Source organism: Stegastes partitus, unplaced genomic scaffold, assembly GCF_000690725.1.
Source record: "Stegastes partitus isolate 25-593 unplaced genomic scaffold, Stegastes_partitus-1.0.2 Scaffold3654, whole genome shotgun sequence".
NCBI lineage: Eukaryota > Metazoa > Chordata > Actinopteri > Pomacentridae > Stegastes > Stegastes partitus.
The window spans coordinates 3384-25613 of NW_007581385.1; the positions used below are offsets into that span (position 1 = coordinate 3384).

General features: G+C 39.4%; 2 protein-coding genes across 4 annotated transcripts; one reads left to right on the plus strand and one right to left on the minus strand.

The window, feature by feature from the left end:
• The first annotated feature begins 2560 nt into the window (after positions 1–2560).
• On the plus strand, positions 2561–8468 carry gpx3 (glutathione peroxidase 3). The gene is given in 5 exon segments (XM_008306418.1): positions 2561–2671; positions 5751–5901; positions 5993–6110; positions 6658–6757; positions 7963–8468. Coding segments are annotated over 5 exon segments (666 nt in total). The 5' UTR covers positions 2561–2596; the 3' UTR covers positions 8185–8468.
• Positions 8469–8622: 154 nt separating this feature from the next.
• tnip1 (TNFAIP3 interacting protein 1) lies at positions 8623–20458 on the minus strand. 3 transcript variants are annotated; one of them, XM_008306420.1, is made up of 18 exons: positions 20377–20458; positions 19150–19332; positions 18388–18531; positions 18169–18254; positions 17898–17957; positions 17028–17237; positions 16290–16384; positions 15670–15832; positions 15330–15422; positions 15142–15207; positions 13504–13635; positions 13252–13380; positions 13034–13168; positions 12815–12940; positions 12589–12672; positions 11895–12020; positions 11578–11665; positions 8623–10368 (listed from the first exon to the last, which is right to left on the minus strand). In XM_008306420.1, exons 2-18 carry the CDS (start codon positions 19295–19297, stop codon positions 10277–10279), a joined length of 1977 nt encoding a protein of 658 aa, XP_008304642.1. In that variant the 5' UTR covers positions 19298–19332; positions 20377–20458; the 3' UTR covers positions 8623–10276. The 3 variants fall into 3 exon arrangements, with proteins under 3 accessions (XP_008304642.1, XP_008304641.1, XP_008304643.1); XM_008306419.1 differs by having other exon boundaries at positions 11895–12110; XM_008306421.1 differs by lacking the exon at positions 11895–12020.
• Between the last annotated feature and the right edge of the window lie 1772 nt (positions 20459–22230).

The following is a 22230-nucleotide window of genomic DNA, read 5'->3' on the forward strand; positions in this document are numbered from 1 at the left end:
GCTGCTCAGTTGGTTCCTCATCATGTGAATACCACGTTGATGGAATAGATAATTATCTACATTTTTTCTGATTATCTGTACTGTTGTTGTTGTTGTTGTTGTTCTAAAACATTTTCTGATAAATACATTTCAAAATTTGCTTCCTTGGCTCCAGTGCATCCTCCACACTATGGGACAGAACACATGCTGATGTTGCCTTCCCACGTCTGTATTTATTTACAACAATAATTAATAATAAAGGTATTGTGCACTCTCCTGGGCTATGTTTACAAAACCGACTTCAACTGACTTTAATGATTATTTCATGATTATTAAGTCACCACATTGTTTATTTATGGTCACATAAATTATATATAATGGACAGTCTCCCAAAGATGATGAATCGATTTAATTTGCCAACATTGAAAGTGGCAGATGGAAAGTAAGTCTGTCTTTTCAGACTATCATCGGATAACACTCTTACAAAACTCCACCAGCAGCAAAGTCAGTCACAACTTTCAGATTAAATAAGAGTTTAGCAGAAGTGTTCAGAGGTTTTACAATGACTACATAAAAAGTCAGGTTAACGTTAGCTCCCAATTTCCCAATTTTTGGAGTTCTCCTGTTTCATTTAATACAATAGTAGATATTCCTTCATTCAACCTTTATATAAACAGTACATGGAGGTTTGAAGGCCTCATTTACAACATAGCCGAGGAATAGAATAAAAAGATGTCAGCACATAAAAACAAAACTGAGATAGCAATAAAATATCAAAATGCAAAGTTAGTAAAACAATAACACATTAATTATATTTATGTTTTTTTGATAAAGAAATAAAACAAGATGAAACAAAACAACTGAATTGCCCAGAGGATAAAAATGAGTCAAGCTTGTAGATTGCTCTGCAGGTTATTCCAGCTCACAGTGAGTCAAACTGGATTTTACAAGCTCAGTAAAAACGGCCGACACCTGCAGCATATCAGTCATTTGCATTTAGGCAGCAGCATGTTAAACTATTCACACCTGACACTCACATGTTACAGTGTGCTCGTCTAAATTACTTCTAGCTGCTGCTTGTTTTAGCTCCACTAAAATATTATTTCTCCAAACCGGTAAAAATGCTGTGCCTCCATATCTTACTGCACTTCGGTATGTTAGCCAGCTAGCTAATGCTACTTTAGCTAGCATTAAGTTTGCTAGCTAGCTAGCTTTAGCTAGAAATGTCACCACAAAAGTGTGTATCTGTAAAGCAATACAGCTAAGAGACAGCTACACGTCAAACTACAAAATTGTTAAAGTTAGCCAGCATACATATAGTAAAAAATTATCATTAACTATTTAATAAACAGTAAAGTCCTATACCAGTACTATAAAGTAATTATATTAATATTACCATATTGGATAAGTACCTCAAATAATCTCTAATTATGGGGGAGTTGAATTATGAAAAAAAAAACAAGTTGTGCCATCTTTGAGCACAAAATATGCATATTGCAGAAGTCAACTAGTGATATTTTCTGAACCGTATGTAGTCGCATGTCACAATAATACAAAACAAAACACACACATTACTTTTTAATATGAAATACTTGGTCGCAAAAATGAAAAGAGAGTTAAGTTTGTACTATACCAAGTAACAAAACCACCACCACCATACCAGATTGTTTTTAATGGTGAGTTCACACGGTCTGTATGTTCTCATCTGACTCTAAACTGTAACACTGTTTTAAAAAATATCTGAAAAACAAGCGTGCGTTTTTCAAACTAAAGTAAAACTAATTCAAATTCTGATAATTCCAAGTAGCTGCTGAATTCTAAATGTTTCCACAGTCTGACTGCATCAATAAGTTTGAAATAACTCATTAATTAACAAGATTTTTACTTTATTTAGGTGTTACCAAAGCATGTTCTGTTGCCAGAATCGAATCCAAACTTTCAAAAATGCATGTAGTAATGTTAAAAATCAGTTTTAAAAAATAAAATAAAATGTTCTAACCAGGTTAAAAGATATCCAAAATATTGAAATAATATAAGACGCCAACGGCCGCCATCTTGCAAAATGGCCGCCACTCCGGCCTTCATCCAGGTTAACCATTTTTTTCCCCCTAAAGGATGCCTAAATAAATAAATGAGTACTCGAAGTTATCTGCCAGACTAGAAATGTTTGACAGTGCACAAGTGGGAAAACTGGTCAAAGTAACCAACTTCTACAACCTTTTGACCCAACTTGACCCAGGAGACACATGGCCCAGCATTATTAACCCAACTATGAGTTCACAGAATCAACCAGGAACTTTGTGAAATGTATTAACACTGAAGGATTATGTTAAATTTTTTTTGTTGTGTAGCTTATTCATGTTTTACATTTGCTTAATAAATACAGATGTTGATAAAAACCATATTGGTAGTCACCTCCTGCACACACTGTCAGCTACTCATTCATTCATTCATTCATTCATTCAATCATTCGTGGTTTACGTCAGCAGATGGCGACATGTCATCCAGCTGTGCGCCCCTCCTGCTCCGTCTGCTGCCACCGGAGCTTATTTATCCCGAGAGAGAAGCTGACAGGCGTCCACAGAGAGGAGGCACCGTGTCGGGGAAGGTCTGCAGGATGTGGCGCCTCGTCCCGCTGCTGCTGCTGCTCGGTCTGCTGAGACCCTGCACCGCCGGAGCCGCGCTCACTCAGGTAGGACCTGTTGATCTGCCAACATATTCACAGCAAGGTAACAGAAAACAAACGTGGCATCTTTGTTTTGTGTATGTTTATTCCCCACTGTGCTCTTTCCACACTTTAGCCCAATTAAAAGGCTCTGTAATGGAGGCTGTTGCAGAAAATGATGCTGAAAACGCTGCAGCCAACGTGCGTAATTTACCTGCAATTTGAAATAAAAGGCAGAAAAGCAATTAATGAAGCCACAAAAAGCATTGCAACAGTGGTAGGGGCTGCTTTGCATGCTAGTTAGCAGAGATCTGTCATAACCTCTGGTGGTCAGATTGCTGTTTTCCAGAATATTCCTTGTGACTAATATAGTAAATAGCTGGCTCTTTCTTGCCTGAAATTTTGAGCACCAGTCATGTTTACCCTCCTTGATTATGCTTACCCTTTTTCAAGTCTTTTTTTTTTAATGACACAGACCTCCTCAATAGATCATTGATGATACAAACTAATGGATTGAATCTGAGGAGGTAGATGAATTTATTTGTTTATTCTGCACTGTACAACAAATAAATAAAGAACAACCAAGAGGATTTTTGTTTCCAAAGGTATCATTTTAGTCAGATTACTCCAACATTTTAAGTTGTTTTCATTTTGTAGGAACTCTGGCGATCAGCAACCATAAACAAAAAAAACAAAAATAGGTAATCCACGTTTAGAGGTGCTTGTTTTTGCTCCTCGGCCTGTTTAAAGTGTAACGACATTAGGTAATGGATTCACCGTAACAATGGAAGAATGAATGACTTCGTCTGTTTACTTTTAACTTCAGTTACTCCAGCATTTCTATTTGTTTATATTTTGTGGGAACTCTGTTGGTCAGTAACTATAAAAAGCTACTTATTCCGAATTTAGAGGCGCTTATTTTTGCTCCTCAGCCTCCTTAAAGTGCACTGAAAACAAATAACACTTTTAAATAGGTCCCTTTTGACCTCTAACGCCCTGCAGGTTACATATTTTAGATAATTTCATATCAGACACATGACAATCGACAGGACACCGACACATTCCTAGGCACATATTCAGAATCGTCTTTGTTTTCTCATCCATATAAAAATAGTTCTTGTGGTTTCTCACTTTCAAGAAGACACAGTGGACGTTATTTCTGTGATAATTTGCTTTCTCAGGCTCAGGCAGCGAGAGCAAAGTTCTCCCGCTGACACTTGTCCTGTTTCAAAGTGCTCCTGCCCACATAACAACACAAGTATGAAGAGGAAGAAAGGTGAAAGTATCTCAGCTGTACGCATGACGCTGCTTATTTGGTTAAGGCTTCGGGATCCATTTGGCAAACAAGCTCCTGATATTTGCATTGTACACAGAAGAGAGACGGGAGAGTCATTGTTTATCTGATCGCCAGGGCCTTCTCGGCATTTCTTGGTACATTAAAATGAACTGACAGTGTCTTGTTTTTGTCCGAGTACCACAGCAAAAATCAAGTGTATTTAGTTTAGAGTCATTTACACAAAGAAAATAAACACATATTTGGATTTGAGAAGTTTGTACTGGCTAAAAATAAATAGAGTTATCACAACGCGGAGTCAGTTTCATCAGTTGTTGTTGTTTTACTCAATAAGTGAAACACTTACCTGCCAAATACTGAATTAAACTGCCAGTTGGACTTATGTAAGTGTTACAAAACAAGCCACGCGTATCATCAAACAGTTATGAAAAGAGTCAAATTATGAAATTTTTACAACAATTTATGCTCGACCATCACTGACTTGACAAGAATTTTTGCAGCAGAAAATATGGATAATGATAAATATATTTATCATATATGGAACTGTTATTTCTCATCATGCCATTGATTCAGAATCTGCCATATTGGACAAGCAAAAACAAATATAATGCTTGACAGCCTAATCCAATCAGAACAGAGACGTGGACTTCCACATGGTTCTCCAAACATAATCTATAATCCCACTTTGTAGGCGTAAACCTGAGTTTGGAGGAGACTTGTCATGTCAGTTTGTGTCATTTCTTTGGGAATTATTACTGTATTAGAACTTGAGGATGACATCAGCACAATGCAACACTGATCAAGCACATAGATCTGTTGGCATAGTGGGGTTTTCTAGGAGTACATTTATATACCTTAACATATACATGATGGTAATCTGATATACTTTTGAGAGCCTAAGTGGCAAACATATTGTCATAATCATTGTGGAAACAGTTTGATGGGGTTTAAATAGATCATCTTGCTTTGTGTTTTATTGGGAATAAACTTTAGTTCCAGGGATACTGTCGTTAAACACACAATGTGCAAAAAAAAAAACAAAAAAGGGTTAAAAATGGGTCATTGGACAATTAAAAAAATTAAAAAATCAATCTTAGAAAGTACTTGATATGTGTCTGAAACTTCACAGATGCCATTTTAAATATCTGTAGTTTCTAATCAAAGTTATCAGCCAATCAGAGATGGTCTTGCAGAAGGGCATCGATGATTTGAGATGGAATAACCTGAACTGAACGTTTCGTCTTTTTGGGTTGTAGAGATTATAAATTATGGGGCTGTTGTTGTACCAGACTTATTTACCAAAGTGTGTAAAGAGTTGTGTGTCTGTATCTCAGCCTGTGTGCGCCTAATCCTATTTGTGAATATGTAAAGTAGTCTTTCAATGTTCAGTAAGATTTGTTTAATATGTAGAACAAAGATGTAAATAATTACGTTGATATAAATGGTTGAAAGGGCTGAAAATACAGACGAGTTATCAGTTAAAACTCAGATAAACTTGTAATACTTTTCTCTGCACCTCTGTTTGGAACATAAAGCAGCACAATTCCTTGGTTGGAATCAAACGAAGCACCTTGCAGTCATGCAGCAGCACTGTAGCCATTCGACTCCCAGGCTGCTCCATTAGTGCGCAAGTTGGCAAATTATAGTCATTTCATGTCCTGCAGGTCAAATCCATGCGTGAGCTTGTATACACTTAACTATAAGAGCATTTATAGGGGTACAAATACTATACTGAAGAGTTAATAACTGTGCCGGCTGTTAGCCAATCAAAATAAACAGGACCTACTTTAACCTTTTGTCTTGTTTCTCCAGCGGTGTGACTCATCCCCAAATGGCACCATTTACAGATACCAAGCAAGGACTCTAAATGGTAGTTGCACTGTGAACTTGAGTGACTACCGAGGCAAGAGCGTCCTCTTTGTCAACGTGGCTACATACTGAGGATACACCTATCAGTATGTGGGTAAGAAACGGCACCGCGGCCTTCTTTAATTGTTTTGTTGCAGTGTGAAAAACAAGCTTTGCCACCTCAACTTTTTCTTGTCTTCTACCAGAACTGAATGCACTGCACGAGGAGATGAAACCGTATGGGCTCACTCTTCTTGGCTTTCCCTGCAACCAGTTTGGGAAACAGGAACCAGGGCAAAAACATGAAATCCTGCCGGGTTTAAAGTAAGAAATGTTTTACTTTTAATGCAAATATACCCCCAGTCAGTCACAGTGAAAACCCCACAAGCACCACCAGTTAAAGAATGACACTAACCTCGATTGTTTTAAGGGAAAGTTCTTGTTTCCCTGAACCTGATCTTGAAGGTATTTTGTACTGGATGCCTATAGAAAACATTAAAGCATGAGAATACCCTAAATTGGAGCCATAAGCTTCTAATAAGCCGGTATACATTTTGATGTGCCGTAACATAAGAACTTTTAAAGCTGGATGTAGACAGGAATTTGCCGTATTGGTAAATCCTGTCAATCAGCAAAGCTTCATTTAATCAGGGAAACATCCTTTGGCAATGAGATCGGTTTCTCTTAGTGGCCCCTCTAACACACATAGAATTTGTCTCGGGTTCCATCAGTCATCGTAGATCCATAGCGGAGCCTTTGCAATGCGCTGTGTGGTCTTGGTCGGCTTGTAGATGAATGTAGGGCAGCTGCCAAAGCCGCAAAGTGCTCAGAGGCACATCCACTGATAAGCTGCCCTCTTTCTGGATTCCAGGCATGTTAGACCTGGCAATGGATTTGTTCCAAACTTCCTGCTGTTTGAGAAAGGTGACGTGAATGGAAAAGACGAGCAAGAGGTGTTCACTTTCCTCAAGGTAAGATAAGGTCTTCTTGTCCAAGTGAGTGATTTAAAACTTAAATTTGACTTTAGTGGTTTTAAATCACAAAGATGTGTTATAAATGATATTCTGCAGAGGTGCATAGACGCCTCAGATATGTATCCAATGACTCAACATTTGAACGTTAGGCTGGATGCTCTACAGATCTACACAAACTTTATAACACGATAGGTCACGTTGGAGCAGCTCCAGAAGAGTGCATACATGTGCTTACACCCAGGACCACATGCAGCCAAACGAGGGATGTCCAATTACTGTGGCCAATATATGGCATTTTTCCTATTGTCAATATCTATATTTTTATGGACCGATTATTGATAAATTTAATGCACTATTGTCTCAGAAACTCTGGGATCTCATAAAAGTCTATCAAGCAGAGACTGTAAAAACTGAACAAGAAACACAAGCCGTCGCCACAAACCTGGAAATTAGCTCCTCCATTCTACATGTGGTCACCCTTATTGATGCATTCTCTCGCAGAAGTCAACGAGTGATATTTTCTGAACCATATGTAGTCGCATGTCACAATAATACAAAACAAAACACACGCATTACTTTTTAATATGAAATACTTGGTCACAAAAATGACGAGTTAATTTCATTGAACTTTCATAACTGATTAAGCAGGAATGACAAGTTGTACCGCAAAAACAAATATAACGCTTGATAGCGTAAATAAATAATCTTGCTTTGTGTTTTATTGGGAATAAACTTTAGTTCCAGGGATGCTGTCGTTAAACACACAATGTGCAAAAAAAAAAAGGGTTAAAAGTGGGTCATTGGGCAATTAAAAAAAAAAAAATCAATCTTATAAAGAAGCCTAGCTATAAATGACAGGTTCCTGCTACAACATGTTCTTAAAACATTGCATTTCATCAGGCCCACATATCGTTTACCAGACTTTCTCTATTACCAATAATAACCCATTTTAGTCGATCCCAAAGCCAAACCCAGTAAAACATAATATCTGGATAATATTAAATATATCAGCTATGATTATTTCTTAAATGCTCAGAAATTCTTGCAAGGCTTCATGAAATCCGGGCTGCTAGTTTTAGCGTAATCTTACTAACAAGCTGCACTGATCACAAACCAAACACTCAGTTGGTTTCCATACAGATCTATAGGATGAAAGTTATTCACTCCACTTTCTTTCCAACCCTGTGCTTCCCCTCATGCAGAGCTCCTGCCCTCCGGTCGGAGACAACTTCGGTGACATTAACGGCAGACTGTTCTGGGAGCCTCTGAAGACCAACGACATCAAGTGGAACTTTGAGAAGTTTCTGGTGGGACCAGACGGGAAGCCGGTGATGAGGTGGCACCCGAGCGTGGCCACGTCCGAGGTGCGAGCTGACATTCGCAAATACGTTCTCCAGCTGTACACGCAGGATGTTTTTAACTAGATGTGATCGACGTCCATCGTAGGAAGTCGTCGTAGAGAAAAGGTAGCGCATCAAGTAGAGTAATGGGACAGTGTCTGATACATGAAGATGGCATGATGAATGAAGAGGAGGCTTGAAAACAGGAACACTGTGGTGCCTCTTTGGAGTCTGGGGTTCAGGCCAGCTTTTCAGTGCATTCGAGCTGCCCTGCAATCCCACAGCGCCATGTCATCTTCACATCCCAGGACCTGTTAGCTATTACAGTCTCAATGTTAATTACTTCCAATAAATCCTTGAGAACACAACACTGATGTGCAGATCTTTTTCCTTACGGGAAACAACTCCGGGTGTAACTGAAAGGTGAAAATTATGTAGCAAAAAAAATTGAGCCCCCTTGATAAAAAATAAAATAAAAATGAAAATGGACACAGGATGAATAAGCAGGGGAAGATGCTAACAGACATTTAGAATAGATTTATTAAGCCAGTCAAATACAAAAAGTCTCACATGTGCTTTTGCCTACAGCAAAAAAGGGAAAAAAAAGGCTACAAACCAGGAAAATACAACTGCCAGTAATTACAGCGTACCTCTCAAAGTGCAATTCTGCTAATGTCTCATTTCAGCTCTCACCCATCGCAATTTTGTTCCCTGTTACTTAACAACTTGATAAAATTGAGCTTTTTTTTCCCCCCAAAGTCGTCTCCGCGCACATTTTTGAAGCCCTTCATCTGACTACTTGAAATAAACTATACTAAGGAAATTGTAATTGGTATTCAGGTAAAACAGGCAAGGCTTGATTTTGAGATTGGATTTACCTTTTTAAAAAAAAACGGTAATGATCTCGAGGTGTGGATCCCGTGTCTGTCATCGGGCCTCTTGACTTTGTGTTACAGCAGTTCACAGGTCAGTCGGCAAGGCATGGATTGCTGGTTGTTGGAGTGGACAGAAAGCAAAGCCAGACATCCCGGTAGAGGCTTTTTTTTTTTTTTTTTTTCCCCTCTGAGGAGCGGCTGTACTGCTGTAACATGGGGTCTAGAGCCTCCAAGTACTGATGAAAATCTTCCTCCTTCTGCCACCTGAGCAGAGTTTAAATGTTCAGTTGCAAAAATTAAAACTCAGTTAAGTTGGTGCGACATTAACAGGTACGAAGAGGAAGTTAGTCATCACTGCTGCTTTGACATTTTTTTGCTGCCGAAAACCTCGAGATGATGCGTGTCGGGGCTAAACTGAGCAACAGTACAGGATGCAGTAAGATGAGTATCGGAATGAGTGGTCAAATCAAGTAGAAGTGTTGTTTAATGAGATTAGGTCCATCATCATGGGGAAAAAAAAAAAAAAAAGGTTGTGTATGTACTGTGCATTGTGTATTGTGTCTGATACAAACATACAATGTCAATAGCTACAATATATTGGGATTACACTAACAACATAGAAAGAACAGCATTACTAAAGACAATGATTTACACTTAGTCAATGCAACTATCAAAACAGCAGGTTATAAATAAATTATCATAATCACAATCAATGTTTTTGGTATGATACCATCAAAATTCATTTCCCAAAATTTTTGTATTTCAACAACCACTTTTGAACAGCTACACATATGGGACGGTTCTATAACATCGATGGTACTGAAGAAACCCTCATAAATCAATTAACATTCACATTGTAAATTCTATGATTCAGTGTACCTATATAATCATTCATTGTTGGAATGAGTATACGTAGTCATATTGGGGAATGGCTTCCTGTAACCCTACAAGTAACAAACCGAGTGTTAAGTTGTTACATTGTTGCAGAGAAACAATCACATAGGTTTATTTTTCTGGAAAAAAAAAAACAAAAAAAAAAAACAAAACAATGTTAATTATTCCAACCTATTTAACAAATGACTTAAGTTCCCGATAAAAAAATCTAAATAATATTTCATGTATATATTCAGAATAGCGAAGTGTTTCACAAATAGCCTTATAAAACGCAAGTATAAACAACATTACAATAGGATATCTACAGTTCAGTAGGAAAATTATAGATCAAATCACACCTTGTCAACTCAAAAACAAACTGATTTCATGCTACTACCCAGACTCTGTTCGGTGGGTACGGTGACGCTTTAGTGCTTTCCAGGGTCAATGTTCTGTCGCTCCCTTTTTCCGAATCCTGCTGCTGCCGCGGCGGCTGCTGCTGCTGCTGCTGCTGACTGATCTGCAGAAAAAAAAAAGGTTCAAGATTACCTTTGACAGTCACAACCTTTGCAGCTACGTTTTTCTTTTGGAATTTGGAGTTTATTTTCTGGGTGTCACTGAGGCAAAATTTTATAATTTTTCTGCATTTCAAGTGGTCTCAGTAGAAACTTAGAGCATTTTAGCCAATCACAGGTCTTTTCAACTCATTCAGGTGAGACAGAAGAAATGAAAACAAACTTCCCGAAGCTGTAGTGGCACCAGTGGGTCAAACAGAGGACTTTGACAAACCTCATATAAAGCCACGAGTGAATGTTGACTTTTGGTTCAACTATTTTTGTGCATTTGTGCTTGTCTGGTGGGAGGGCCTTAGTACAGAGAGAGGAGAGTGTAGTTTTAACTTCTGATGTTTTTTTTAAATTGATCTTTTTTGCCTTTTCCAGATCTACGTCTGCTGCAGCTTTAATGCAACTAAACATTCACCACTGTGTCAAGTTTTCTTAATATAAAGATTCAAGTATCAGAGATTATTTACATGAAAGGATAATGCTGATGATTTTCTATATTTTCTTGACAACAATGTTCATAAAAAGCAACAACAAACACTGAGCAACGTACATTCAATAAATGAACATGATATATTTCAAGTAGGACTGCAGCTTACGATTACATTCAATATTAACTGATCTGTGAGTTATTTTCTTGATGATTTGATTAGTTGTTGGATCTACAAAATGTCAGAAAATGTCAAAAATATATATTTAGCAGTGTTTGTCAAAGCCCAAGAGGACATCCATAAATGTGTTGTGTTCACAACCCAAACACAATCAGTTGGCGGTCATAGAGGAATAAAGAAACCAGGAAATATTCAAATTTAAGTCGCTGGAATCAGACAATTTAGTCCTTTTTTTGCCAATAAAAATGCTCAAACTGATAAATTGAAAACAGCTGGTGAGGAATGTAATAGTTAATCAATTAATTGTTGCAGCTCTGATTTCAACCTGTCCTACTGACATAAATATGTACCAGTAGGTGTTAATCTATGGCTGAAAAAATGTATGCAACAAAAGCAGCATTTAGTCCTGCCAAAAGCATCAGTTGTGGCCTGTTTTTAAAGAGTTAAATAGAGTTTTACTGACAATAAAGACACAGTAGCGCTATATTGTCCCTGTAGCGATAAACAGTGCGATCTAAAAGAATTTAAAGTTGTATTCGTCTCACTGTGCCATACCTGCATTCTCTGGTGGTGGTCTCGAACTCTCTCCTACTGCTGCTCTGGCCCCTCTGGATTGAGGGAATGACATCTGCCAAGGAAAACCCTGACCAAAGAGAAAGCACCATCAAAGTTAAACTCTCCAAATATCCTTCATCATCACAGCTAGCAGCCCGTAAGTCTTTGCCGTAACCTAGCAATGTGGTTATTGAATGTAAGCGTGCGGCTCCCAGCGAGTGAGCGGAGTACAGGCAAGAGAGAAGAAGAGCCTTGTTTCCTCAGTGAACCAGAGTCACTCCAGAGACAGAGACAGAGGGGCCTTAGAGCACCCTTACCGGGGTAACAGGCTGGAAGTCTCGTACAGGGGGTGGTGCTGCGGCGGCTGCGGCTGTGGCGCCTGCTGCATTGGGCATCCTGGGAGGGAAGTGTATGGGCCAACCCTCAAGGCCCTGCGGTCCCACCTGCACAAAGGGACCACAGTAGGGAGGGCTCAGCGGGCCGTTCACTGAGCCTGACGTGGGGTCTGAGGTACGTCTTTCCTGCTGCTGCCCCTACGAGGGATCACAAGTACACATGTGATCCCCAATCAGTGCACGGCTGCTACTCTCAGCGAACGCAGCGCCCATGTCGCGGCATGGGCCGCTGCTGACCTTCAACCCTGCTGAGGCTGCCTCCCACTGAGGAGTGTAAATGTTCCACCTGCTGATCCCGAGTGCACTGACAAAACAAGCTAGCTGGAGTGAGGCTCTTGTGCTGGAGTATTGATTTGTCCAGTGTGGACTTATTACAGTCAGTCTAGTCGCTCAGTCATCAGTCATCTATGACTGCATTCTGTCACAAGGGGGCGCTAGTCTGCAACGTTTGCCACCACTGGTTCGTCCCAATTCATTCTAGAGGCTTCAAGAGTAACTTTCAGTGAAGTTTTCCCTAATTAAATGCACGGCCAAAATAAAATGACGGCACCGTTTTATTCACCATTTCAATACATTTGCAATACGATGGAGCTCAGACCTGAGCTGTGGCCAGTACCTGTTTGTGGTGCTGCATCTGCAGTCTCTCCAGCTTGCATCTCTCTGTCCGCTCTCTCTGACACTCGTTCTGCGCCTGATGAAGCTGAACCACACAAAGACAATAAATAGATGAGCACTTCAGTTATATAGACATTCTGGTATAATAGCAATTCACCCCAACATATAAAAGCTAAAGATTTCCTGATCGTGTCATATACGGACAAGATTGCGTACAAACAGCTCACCTGATTGGTCAGATTAGTAATCTGACCCTGGAGTCTTTCAACCTGCCGCCTCAAGTCCTCTTTTTCCTCGTTCATTCGCTCCCTGTCGCTTCTTTCTTTCCTGAAGTCCTCTTCAAAGATTTTCACCTGAAGCACAAAACGACGAGCAGTTGAGGAATCACACGTGTAATGCAGCATCACTGTGCATATTCGAGTATTGTGATTTGTTGCACATCTGACCTGTTCTTTTAATACAGCAATTTGTGTGAGCAGTTCCTGTTTCTTCAGGTTATTGGCTGCATCTGCAAAGTTGCCCTGGCCAGGAGGTTGTTGGGAGGATGAAGGGGAGTGCAGGTTTAAGGCTTCCTCTAAAGCCTGAAGTAAGGACGAAACAAAGATTACACAAAAAGAAACGTCCGCGTGCTTGATAGCTCTTTTTGCATCTCTTCCACACTCACCCTGTTGAGGCGTTGGATCTCCTTCTCCTGGTACTCTCTCTGTTTGCTGAGCGGCAGCAGCTGATCCTGCAGGTAGCGGATCTTCTGCTTTAGCTCTGTGGTTTCAGAGTTTAAACACTCCTTCTCCCCCTGGAACATACAAACCCGAAACATTGAAACACTTTTCCTAAAGGATCTTGAAGCTTTTCTCCCCCCGTGTGTGTGTTTCCATGTCCTGATGATTAATAGCTTTTTTTTTTCTTGCATTCTCACCTGTACATTTTCAATCTTGGACTTGGCCAGCAACAGCTTCTTGTCATAGTCGCGCTGCCTCTGCTCTCGCTCAGCTTCCAGCTCAAGCACGGTTTTCTGGGACTCAGCCAGCCGTTGTCTGAGGTCTGTAATCTGAGGGACAGTTTAAACCGTTTAGGTGGGGACAGCATTCATCGAGTCCACTAATCACAGCTCTAAGGTATGATTTTCATAAACAGAAACCGAAAAAAAATAAAAAATAAAAAATGAAAAATGCGATTCAGTGATAACAACTCTGGTAAAGATAAGCATCAGCTGGTGCATGTGTTAAAATACAGCTTTGGAAATGCTGTGCGTTATCACATTACAAACTAAGCCACAGCAACAAGGACACATTTGCAAACACGCAGTTCTGTTTTTGTGTAAAATATGAACGAACATCGTGACGCAAATGGATATATCTAGGGTTCTGTGGTTTAAACCAAAGGCTGCATGGTGTCTCCGTCTGAACGAAGTGTGAATATAGGGTTGTTCATACATCTGGGTGTGCACAAGCAGAGATGTGTGAGTATGAGTGTGAGAGTGTGTACATCTGTGTGTCTCTGCTGCCCTCTGACTGCACCACAGCAGGAAGTCAGCGGGTACCGGAGAGGTGAGGGGAATTCTTGCTGAAGTGTGACAAGCCTTGTGGTAAGTATGCTCAGATAGCGAAGCTATTGCAAGATTGCACCTTTTAGCCTGGACAAGCACATTTATAAAAAAACACAGACGGCTGCATCGTTGCCAAATGATGCACACAAACGTCAAAATCATGCGTCTCTTAAAAGATATTTACGAGGGTTACACAATCTTTGTCGTCTGTTATTTCAGCTACTTGGAAAAACATGTCAACTTCATTCGTAGGAAGAAAAAAGAAAAAAAAGAAGAAAAGATTACTCCACTTTCGTACTGCAAAATGTGACCGCGGGTGTCACAACGCAACAGTTCTTAATATTTGTCAATCAAAATGCTAATAGTGTTCTGTAGCGTTTTCTAACGGTATAATTTAGTAAGTTTTGCCTATTTTAAGAGTCAGTTTATCCTTGTTGGGGAAAACAGTTCATACAGAAACTGGAAACTGAACTTATCAGTCTTTTTTAAAAATGTGTTACTACTGACAGCAGCTGTATCTGTCATTCATGACAGAGTGACACTTGTGCATTTAAAGTAATATTTTAAGACAATAGGAAACACATTAAACTTAACATCTGCACAGGTTGAAATGAATAAAGTGGAAGTCAGCTGAAGTTAGTTCAGAATTAAGAATATATATTTAAAAAGAATAGTTTGTAGGTAAACACTTGGAGTACCTTTTTTGTACTGTACATGTAGATTCATCCTTGTAGTGTTTGCTTGAATCTAAAAAAAAACTTTTTATTGTAATACAAGCTAAAGGGGAACATTTTATTTTAAAAAAAATTAGGAGTAAAAAATACCTGAAGTAGACTGAATAGACATCATAGATCACAGAATTCATAAAAATGAGCAACATTTTTAAAAAAGTGCTCATTCAAATTTCACAAAAGAAAAGAAATTGGATTCAGCAGCTCAACAGCACCAGTGAAGGACACGTCGATGTCTTCCCACACCCTTATAACAGCCGTAAAGTCATTACTGTACCTTCTGCTCAAACTGTGACTTCATGGAGTTCCACTGAATGTCCCACTGCTTGTTCACCTCCAGTACCTGTAAGCAGCACCAGAAAGTGAAACAAATACTGAACATATAGGAAACAAAATACACAGAGACTTTCCCCTATGGCAAAAGAGGATGAGCAGTAAGTAAGAAAATAAGTAGGTAAGACTCACATCCTTTCTCTGCTTCTCCAAAAGCTTGATCTTCTTCTCATACACTTCTACATCACAAGGTTTAGTTGGGGTTTTCTCTGCAGCTTTTCCACTCTGGGGGAACAGAAAATATTCCTAAATCCACAACATTCCACCATTACGCACAGGGTGAGAGCTTACAAAAGGGGAAGTTTTAAGTCACAAATTAACTGAGAAGCTCTTAAAGTATTTCTAAAAGAGAAAATTAAATCTAAAATTAAAACGTATTTCGTACCAGAAAACAATCACGTGAAACAAAGCTGTATAAAGTGCCTGTACAGAATAAGAAAATACATTTGCAGTGTAATTGAATTCCCACTACCTTCTGCGGCGTGGAGGCCTCCATTTTAGGTCGGACAGCAGCAGCTTCCTCCTTAACTGGCTCCTCTTTGGCCTCTGGAGTTTCGGTGTCAGATGGTGACGCAGCTGATGCTGCTGTTGCTGCTCCTCCTGTGACCAGCTCCTTAAGTTTCTGATTCTCCTGTCTAAAGTAACAAGAGAGTGAAAATGATAGCGCTTGTGAACAAGACCCCTTATCCAGCGTTTGTTGATGTTCTGATACAGCTTCAAAACGCCTTTTGGGAAGAACCTACAATACCCGCTGTGTACACCAAGGACAACAGAAAGCACTGGAATAATCCCTCCCCATCAAAAGTGAAAGCGATGGCAGTTGTACACGTTTATGACAAAGTACAGAATGTGTAATGTTTGTTATGTTTTCTCATCAAAACGGAAATGGGAGGTTGATTCATGCTGTATTCAGATGGTCATCAGAAACAAAAATAACACAAAGACCACAAGAATGAAACACCAGCGTGCTATTTGTAGTGAAGTAATTTGCTACCAATAACACGATTTGTTCTTTTTGACCTCACTAACAATAAAGTTCCAGCAGAAGCAACACAAAGCCCAGCTGAGTGAAAAGAAAAGGAGAAACATTACCTCAGCTGTTCCAAGTCTCGATTCCTGATATGATGATCCTCTTCCATTTTCTTTCGAAGCTCATTGTTCTCCTGCCTGAGCTGCTCACAGAGAGTCTACAGAACCAAAAGAAAAACTGGGTCTTAGCATTGACATATTTAACATGTTCACTTCACAATACTTTTGAATTTCCCTTTTTTCTTTTTTTTTTTAAATGTAAAAAGTTTAACACACAACGTCAAAAAAAAGCAATCAAGTGAAATCTGTGCTAATCTGTGCCTGAATAACTCGTCATCCACTACCAGTGTTGTGTACCAGTAGCAGTATTTGTTTTTGTGTATTTCATGCGCTAACATGCACCCAGCCCATAGAGACTTTAATTCATAAGACGCCCAAACTACTGTTGTAAAACTCTTTATATGTGTATTTGTACAAGCTGTCCTCTCTCTCTCTCTACACACACACACCATCAACAAAATCTGCCACAAAAAGGCTTTTACAGGTCAGCAAGTACCTCCTAAACTATCTGGTAACTCACACGATAACATTCAACATAAATGTGTAAATGGTATAAAGTTAATATATTCAAATGTAAAATTATATCATCCTACATCCAAACATTTGCTCCTTTTGTATGATAATACTTAAGTGCTAACAGTATAGAGCCAACTCAGAGAAAACAAAACTTAAATCTAAAACAGTGTGACAGTGAATTGTCGTTTTTTTTTTTACTTTCATCATACAACTGTTGTGTCATACCTGTAGGAGGGAGGTCCTCTGTTCATTCTTTTGGACCTTAGAGGAAAGATGGTGAAACTCCACAGCCATGCGGCCAAGGTGAGCTAACAGCTGGTTTGGGTTGGATTCCTCTGCGAATATGCTGAAAGAGCTCTCTAGCCTCTTCAGCTGGCTCGCGAGCTCGATGTTCTCCTGAGGAAGGAGGGGGATTACTCCTGCCACTGACCCGGCCTGGAGATACCCACATAGGTACAAAGTCAGTCAACCTTTCCCCTCAAACTGACTCAGTAGGCGAGCCCACAATTACACACGAATTTAAACTAGCACAAAACACAGCGTAAGAGTCATCGTGCTATTATTTCTGTGAAAGGCAGCAGCAGGGTTATGTGAAAAGTCAAACCAGTTTGCCCAGTTGGATTTAAATTTAGTCTCCACAGACTAAAATTGGTTGTGGTGGCACATTAACTAAAAGGTTAACTTTAGGCGTGGGAACTGTGTCAAAGTAGGTCGTAGAATATAACAATAGATGAAAGGCTCGCCGATGATATGAGGTTTGACAACATGTGAGCCTTAAATGTATTGGCACAGTGTCCTATTAGCACATCCACTAGGATGTAGTGTGTCAATGAATCAGCGGCGTAATTCTAGTCAGTAATAATCCTGGACTTTCCCCTGACTGACTCAGGCTGGAGCTACCAGTATTGAGTTTGCTGGTGAGTCAACACACCAAGGATATCTTCCCAATATTGAGGAAATGGCTATAAAGAGGAAAGGTTGAATTTAGCCTTAATGATTTAAATAATAGTTTTTAATTTGCTATAATTTACAACAACCAATAGGATTTGAAAAGTTTGAGCTTCTGTTATAGTTGAGTATTTATTTGGTACTTACAGTCAAGGCATCGGAAGTCTTTCCCTCCACATTCACCACCTCAAACTCCGATAAGGCCTCCTGTAAAGACCAAAAGGTTAGGGAGCCGTGTAGCACATGTGGTGTTGATAACTGTATCAGAAACTAGTACCAATAAATTAAAAATTCTCTGGCTATGAGATATTGCATTTTAAGTCCCTATAACATCTGCATTTGGTGTTACTCATTATATTACATTCATCACAAAGTCATTTCTACCTGAACAGAAAGCTCTCAGACACAAATGACTTACATTGGGCTTCTCAGACAGAAGGGTCTTCCCTAAACAGCTTGTTTGCTCCTCCTTCTGCTCTGCAGGGGGGTGCAAACAGGGTTTACCTGAGATAAGCCAAAGCAAAATTAGAAGTAGAAAGCAATGCCAAATCTTTACCACCCAGATTTATAATTCACAAATCAGAGTAAAACTCAATAAAACCAAATTCCTCATCACGATCGAGTCTGTGGGACCTACTTTGTGTCTCAGTCTGAGCGGGTCCTCCCATACACAGACTGGCAGCAAAGCTGGACGACTTCAGGGCTTCGTTGTCTCTCACAAGTTCCTCCACTCGCTGCCGAAGCCTCGATGCCTCTGATTGAGATTCTTCTAGCAAATCACCTGCAAGTTTCAGAGAGATCTTGTCTCTGGTCCAGCAACACCTCAGTTGAGTTTCGCTTAATCTAACTTCACTTTTATTCTTCACCATCAAACACTGCTAAGGCTACTACTATCAGCACGAGCAGTCATCAAATAAGAAGTGACTGAAGCTCAGTGAGAAATTACGTGCCAAATAGCACTCCTTTGGTGAGTCAGAAAAGGAGCAATCAGGACATTCACATCATTGGTATGCATGCTTTTGAAGAGACAACCAATGAGGATTATCAGGTTTCACTGCATTCCATCTCAAACTGCTGCGTGACAGTTTTGCTCCCGTGTTTGTGTTGTATGTGTATGTTTTGACTAAGAAGACAGTTATGTAAACAACATCATATGACTTCTTTGTGGCTGAATTATGTTCGTACTCAGTAATAATTTTGCGCTGCTGAAAAATTCAAGCAGTTCTCCACTGTACATTTTGCTAACTACAATAAAGAAACGTGCGTCCTTGTATATCTAAAAATCTGGAAGTACAAAATCGTCCGTTAAGACACACAGCAGATGTGCGGTGCCAAAGAGCAGGTGGCATTACCCTCAGTCCACAGCCTTCCGATAACCATGTTCTCTTTAGGAACTTACCTAAGCTCTTAAGTCCCTTCATCCGCTCCCTCAATATGCTGTTCTCCTCCAGTAGCTGTCGATAGCTGCTTCCCCCTCCGGCCTCCTCCCTGGCCTTGACCTCGCTCCCACCTGGATCATAGATGCGATACGGACCTTTCCCTTCCATTGCCGTCGCTTACTTCCTATACATGGTCCTCTGAACTGTGGAATGAACACCAAGTTATTTTTAACCTAATTATTAAAAATAAATAAAGATATAAAGTACCATAAACTACTCAGCAGAAGATAAATGAACACATAAAGAAGAAGTAACTGACATTTACAGAAAACACACTTCAGACTGCTTGTGTCTACAGTAGTTCTCCACGGCTTGCAGTAAGAGAAGCAGCTGGAAACCCCTATTTTTGCCAACAGCTGCATTTGAATCCTGACTTACTGATAAAGGGCATTTGAAATTATGAGACACAGTACAAGAGCGACAAACGTCAAACATTACATCAGCTGGTAATGCAAGCAGAGACAACAGTTGAAGCTCTTTGTTCTTTGTCCTAAACTACTAATCCTGTTGAACTTATAGTATAGAAATACAACAGAGACTATGAAGGTAGTCTCAGGTACTGTTTCTTGATACTTCCATGTTGGAAATGAGAAATAAATCAGCCACTCAGCCACCCCACTGTCTGTCCTACTGTAAACCCACTCGACCAACGCTGTCGACCTCTTGCTAAGTCATGATTTGAAGCTGGACGAGTGTAAACTGTCGGTGAAGAAAATAAAGACCATCCGACGGCTCTTGAGAGGACAAAAGCAGCAGTATCCCCCCATGAAGCTACCCTGCCAGGGAGAGACATATGGCAAAAGTGTGCTAGCGTTTGTGATAGCTAAATATGACAACTACAATCCGAGGAAAAAGACAAAAGCAGAGCAGAAAAATCTACCAAATATGACGTGAATCCCGCTAACAAACATCTATCCGACAGACGAGAGTCAAATACAGCACAATGTAGCTAATGATAGCTACCTTGATTGGCTGAAGAAGGCTAATATTAGTTTTCGCTGTTGTCATGCAAATTGCTAGCAACATCTTCGTTAGCTGTCGGCTAGCTAACACTAGATGACAGTGCGGGACAGGACGCCGCTAGCTTCCTCTCATCTACCCACTACTTTTATCGGTGCAGTAAGTCAGTCGGAATGCGGAGTTAAACGACGAGCCAGAAAACAAAGAGGTGTCTTTTGGCTAGGTACCTTTCAGCTCGCAGTGGCCTCTCGTCTCTCTGCCCAGACATCTATTGCGGAAGTGGTGTACTGAGTCTATGCTGTAACCTGGGAAATTCCACCTCGCATGATGTAAACAGCGATGATTGACAGCGCGAAGGGCCAATCAGGGCGCAGCTCTCTGTCAGCGGGGGGACCAATAGGAGCCGCTGACGGTAATGTAAACACTGGGGCCAAATGCTTTACATTTCCACATTTCATTATAGACATTTTACCAGAACTGAAACTCCCGTCCACATGATTGACTTTTAAACATGTATATGGACATCTGTAAGTGACCTACTTTAGAAAACAATATGCCTTTGAACAATGACAGTAAATGAGCCTCAATTTTCTATTGAAACCTAATATTTTTAACTGAACAAGTACTTATTCATCTCTTTACCACTTAAAAGCCAACCCCCCATGGTTCTGGGAGAAACCCGGCCCTTTTTACTGAATGATTTTTTCCTCATTGATAAATTCACAGAAGGGGCTGGTGGGGGTTTCTGTGATTGCATCACATATTTCCTCTGAACTGAAAGGGTCTGGTTACACTGAGCTTTTTAAGTCCTCACTTTAGGTTAACAAGAAATATGAAGCAATTGAGTTAAGACCTATTTCATAATGTGATAAAGGGCTCCAACAAATGTTTTTTGTTTTTTTTTTAAAACTGTTTAATAAGTAATATGATATATTTGATCAATTAATCATTTGTTTTCATTTAAAACATTTTAAATGTACAACACTGTGAAACATCTCCATCAGAGCATCCTAAAGATGAAACTGACATATTTAAACTACTTCCTTAGTTGAAAATCCTCTCAGTTTGTAACCATAGAGGATTATCCATTAATTTAATATATTTTTTGCTAGTGCAGTGATATAAAGACATTACCTAGGATTTTGGTTATTGTGAGATAACACAATATTATTTTTAATAATATAATAAATAATATTTTAAATTTGTGTTTGTATCACGTTTAAGTCATGTACTGAGAATTAAGTTACATGTAATTTGTTGAGTTTATTTGAGAGTACTGCCTGTGTACAAAGAAAATAATTACGTTATCGACATGCCTACGTATCTCCATGATTTTTTCTGTCAGACTAGTTAGACACCCCGCTGTTCATTTCATAAAAATACCAAGAGCGCACACCACACATATAACACAATTAACCCAAAAACAATTGTTAGCCAAAGTCTGACGCATTTTATAAACTTGCACTTCAGGGGCAGTCATGCTATTTAAAAAAAAAAAAGAAGAAAGCAGCTAAATATTTTTAGAAATATTATAATATTAAATCTACAGATTAAAAGTTTCTTGGACATAATCATCACCTAATGATGTGTAAAGTGTTAGCCATCCATTACACAGTCTGTGGCAAAGAAGTACTTATTTTTTTAATATTATGTCCAAGTCAGAGGTTGCGAGATTTATCGCGAAGCACCGTGCCACATGACGTAAAAACTATGTTTTGACTTAATTATCAGAATTTTATTGAAAGCCACCAATGGACCAAAAACGGGTCATTTAGAGCAATAGTGACATCTTGTGGGAATTAACAAACAGATAATACAGTGGCTATAAAAGTATTCACCCCCTTGGAAGTCACCTTTAATTTCTTTTTAATATTGAACCATCACTATACTTTATCATTTTTGACAAGAATTTTAAAAATAAGTTTCTTCCACATCAAGTTATGCCAACTGATTAAAAATTAAAAACAAAAATTAAATGACTGTATATTTGCCCCACTTCAAGTCAGTATATAGTAGATTCATCTTTACCCCGTTCTTCTTTGCAAACTGCTTAAACGCTGTCAGATTGTACAGGGATTTTG